Raw genomic sequence first — 3947 nt, 5'->3', positions numbered from 1 at the left:
CCTATTTAATGCGATTCAACAAGTATTCACTAAGCACTTCCTGTGTGAAGTCCTGGATCAGCAAGGGCATGGCCTCACCGGGGACCACAGGTGGGGGGGATGAGCAGGGGGCTCGGCTCTCACCGGCAGGCTGGCCGCAGCTCCTCCCTGTATGCTGACTGCCGTCCTCCCCGGGGCCTGGGCTCCCCCGGGCGGGAACCTCACCTTTCCCGGCATTTCTCACGCGTGGCACTTCTCATGTGTGCCGTGTCAGTGTCTGATTGCAGCAGGCGAACTGAAGTCTCCCTCAATTAAATGAATTAAAGAAGAAATGAAAGCGCGAGTGTGGCTTCTCCCCCACTGTTTAGCTTGTCCCTGGGGCTGACCTAACAACTGGACTTGGCACTCATGTCTGTTTACTGCCTCTGCCCGGGGACACAGGCCCCAGGAGAGGGACCGGGGCCCAGAGACTTGTCCACGGAGACCTGTCTCGCCATGAACGGCCGGGAGAGGAGTTCTGAAGTCTTCCTTGATGAGCTCTCCAGTCTCCGCAGACTGCCCTGAGGGCAACTGAGCTCCTGAAACGTTCAGTTACGAGGACTATTCTGGGTCAGCAGGCGTTTCGCCATCGTCTTCATGGTGCTCAGTGACTACTTCCGGTCTCTGCCTCCAGCGGAGTGTCTGCTGGCTTTCCTTCAGGGAGAGGCGAGTGGGTGAGCTGCCAGGACACCTCCCTGTGGTAGTAAAGCTCATGTCGCCCCACCAAGAGGTGCCCATATCCTCAGAGCTCTGACCACAGGCTGCTGAGATGTGCGAAGAGGCAGGGTGGAGGACCACCGCTGGACGGAGCCGAAGGGACGGGGTTAGCAGCCTGAGGAGTGAGACAGGCTGCACAGGGCAGCCCTGGCACCTGGAGGGAGACGGGGAGATGGAGAGGCAGCCGGCACAGGCCCGGGAGGGGTGATGGCTCCAGGCTGGGAGTCCCTCAGTGAGGCCTCACGCAGGTTCGATGTTCTCCCGTGAGTTCACAACCCTTTGAGCGCCACCAGCAATTACATTCAAAACATCATGGCATGTGGGGACAGCTACCGTTTGGATGCGGGGCAGGTAACTGGTTAATTAACAGCGTTTGTACGTTTTATTTTTGTCTTCATTTATGGAGACAAACTCAGTACTTTTAAAATGTAACGTTTTAATTGGAAGCAGTTCACGTGGCCTGTTCAGTGGGAACGCGGAGGGGCAGAGAACAGCGCACAGAACAAAAAGGTTGCACGTCTGTCTGCACACACCAGCCTGACATGACACCCAGGACATGGAAGTGGGAAAAGCTACAAAATGGCAAGTGCAGTGAGCGCCTGCACATTTCCCTAAACTGCATCTTAACGTCGTACTGATTTTTTCCGGCACGTTATTTAGTGATATAAACAAACAAAATTAATGATAATGTTCAAAGCATTTATTTACTAAATCAATGAGGTTGATTTATGTACGAGCATTTCAACAAATAAAATGTTTAATGAAAAAATCCTAGTATACAATGTACTTGTCTCTAGAAAAAAAATCTTATTTACAAGTTATTTTAGATAAATGTGGGTTTAAAAAAAACATTCATCAGGCATTACTAGCGTAATAAAAATGGGTTTCTTCAGAACAGCTTCAGCATCCAGTGAAATCTTAAGAGGTGAATGAAAATTTTTTCAATTATATTGAGAAAATCTAATATGTTTACTTGCTTGTTGAGTCTTTTCGAGTCTAATCTTTTCAGCTTTGGCGATTAACTATGGGGAAAGAAATCAGAAATTAGAATGTATTGGATACCTAAAAACCAACAAAATATAATTATGTCTAGAAAAATTTCACAACTATCATCAGCTTGAATAAAATATTTCCAAAAGGGGGAGAGGAAGACAAGTGAGATAATTAGGCTTAGGCCACATCAATCACAGAAAGAACTATCAGGTATGGTTTATAGTGTAAGAGGTACTCAATCTTTCAATTACCCAACCCCCCCCCCCCCTTTAGTTCCAGATGACCGAACATTTTCCAGTTAAAAGGAGCCACACTCCCTGCAGCCACGTTTGTTACCTGCGGGTCAGGACCCACCCTGTTAGCTGCCCCCCCCCCACCTCGGTGCCAGTCCTGACCGCTAAGTCACTCCTACAGGCCCTGTGGTCAGTCAGGACCCTGAGCTTGAGAATCAGGTGCTACTGGAACGAGACGGCGTATTCCGGGCAGAGTGCCACACAAAGGTCTGCTTACAAATCTGAAAACTGAAATCTCAAACACAGCCCTGGCTGGGAGGCTCAGTTGGTTGGAGCGTCACCCCATAACCCTAAGGTTGCAGGTTCAATTCCCAGTGAGGCTGCAAGTTCGATCCCTGGTCAGGGCTGGGCAACCAATGGAAGTTTTCTCTCACACTGTTGTCTTTCTCCCCACCGTTCTCTTAAAAACAAACAAACAAAAAAAAAACATATCCTCGGATGAGGAAATAAATAAATACATAAACAAACAAACAAATCAATGTCACAAGTACGGTCTACTACTGAAAATACTTATTACTGCAGAACACAAACACGTCAATATTTTCAAAGAAGGCATGAAATTCTGTGGTATGAAGATCATTTAAAATAACTAAGTATTCCACAAGCTTTCTTTTTTAGCCCTCACCAGAGGGTTTTTCTGTTGACTTTTCTTCTTTTTAAATATATTTTTGTTGATTTCAGAGAGGAAAGGAGAGGGAGAGATAGAAACATCCATGATGAGAGAGAATCATTGATTGGCTGCCTCCTGCACGCTCCACACTGGGGATTGTGCCCACAACCCAGGCATGTGCCCTGGACCGGAATCGAACCTGGGACCTTTCAGTTCGCAGGCTGACGCTCTATCCACTGAGCCACACTGGCTAGGGCAGCCATTGACTTTTTGTAGAGAGCGGCAGGCAGGGAGGGAGGCGGAGGGGGAGAGAGACACATCATTGTGAGAGACACAACTGCCTGCCCCTCAGTGCACGCCCTGGACCAGGAACCAAACCCTTGACCCTTTGGTGTGCAGTCCGACGCTCTAACCACTTAGCACACTGGCCAGGGCCCAAAAGCTTTCTTGATAAAAACATCTAAAATGTTTAGCTTTGGGAGAAATGAAAATCTTATTCTCATAAAAACACAGATTCTAATGAGCAATCGACCACCAACACAGTTTCTTTAAAGTGTATGGTGACAGGAGACCATTGGCAGGAAGTCGCTGTGGGCCCCCCTGAAAGCCTGTTCCTCCCGAGGCGAGGCCAGAGGTGACAAGTGCCACTCCGGCGTTCCTCACCGATCCATGAACGACGCTCTCCCCTGCTGAGTATCCGACACACCAGTCGTGTGTAGGAAAAAACCCGTTTTGATAAAAAGCAACACAAAATTAAAACAGGGAGGGTGAGTGGGCGGGAGGTAACCCACCACAGACCTCCCATGTGTGTGTCCATAACCCACGGGCACGACAGTTAGGTGGGGAGGCCTGGGGTGGGGGTGGGGGCAGGCTGGAGGGGGTTCATGGGGGGAAAAGAGGAACAAATGTAATACTTCAACAATAAAGATGAACAGTATTGCCATCCACTCTAAGAGCTAAAGGGAAAGGAGGCCTCATCTGCATCATGTGCTCACACGGCACCTGGTCGGGCAGGAACGCGGCGGCCCTGTGGGCAGACCTCCAGCCCCTCACCGACCGGAGCGTCATCTCACTTCCCCGCACGAGACGCTGCCCGCAGGGGCGCAGGGGCGCAGGGCAGAGCGTGACTGTCCTTCCCCTCTTCCCACCAGGACTGAGGAGACGGTCCCCACTGCCCACACCGTGACGTGGAAACGCAGACCCAGCGTTCACGGCAGCGCTTTCCCTCCCGCGCACGACGGGCTGTCAGGCAGGTCTGTCTCACCGTCTGGCAAACCTTCTGGGACCCCTCAGCCCCCGCCCGCCCGGGAGGCCTG

General features: G+C 50.6%; 1 protein-coding gene across 4 annotated transcripts in view; it reads right to left on the bottom strand.

Annotated features, from left to right (window-relative positions):
• Positions 1-1474: 1474 nt before the first annotated feature.
• The window catches only part of LARP7 (La ribonucleoprotein domain family, member 7), a 12198-nt gene continuing 9725 nt past the window's right edge, over positions 1475-3947 (bottom strand). For all 4 annotated transcript variants that reach the window (XM_014533065.1, XM_014533064.1, XM_005885875.2 and 1 more), the window contains exon 12: positions 1475-1757. In XM_014533065.1, the coding sequence (XP_014388551.1) occupies positions 1677-1757 (81 nt within the window). In that variant the 3' untranslated portion in view covers positions 1475-1676. The remainder of the gene's footprint in view (positions 1758-3947) is intronic.

The sequence above is a fragment of the Myotis brandtii genome, unplaced genomic scaffold (genome assembly GCF_000412655.1).
Source record: "Myotis brandtii unplaced genomic scaffold, ASM41265v1 scaffold932, whole genome shotgun sequence".
Lineage (NCBI taxonomy): Eukaryota > Metazoa > Chordata > Mammalia > Chiroptera > Vespertilionidae > Myotis > Myotis brandtii.
Note: the sequence above shows the minus strand (reverse complement) of the source record. Positions and strands in the feature narration are given on the sequence as shown.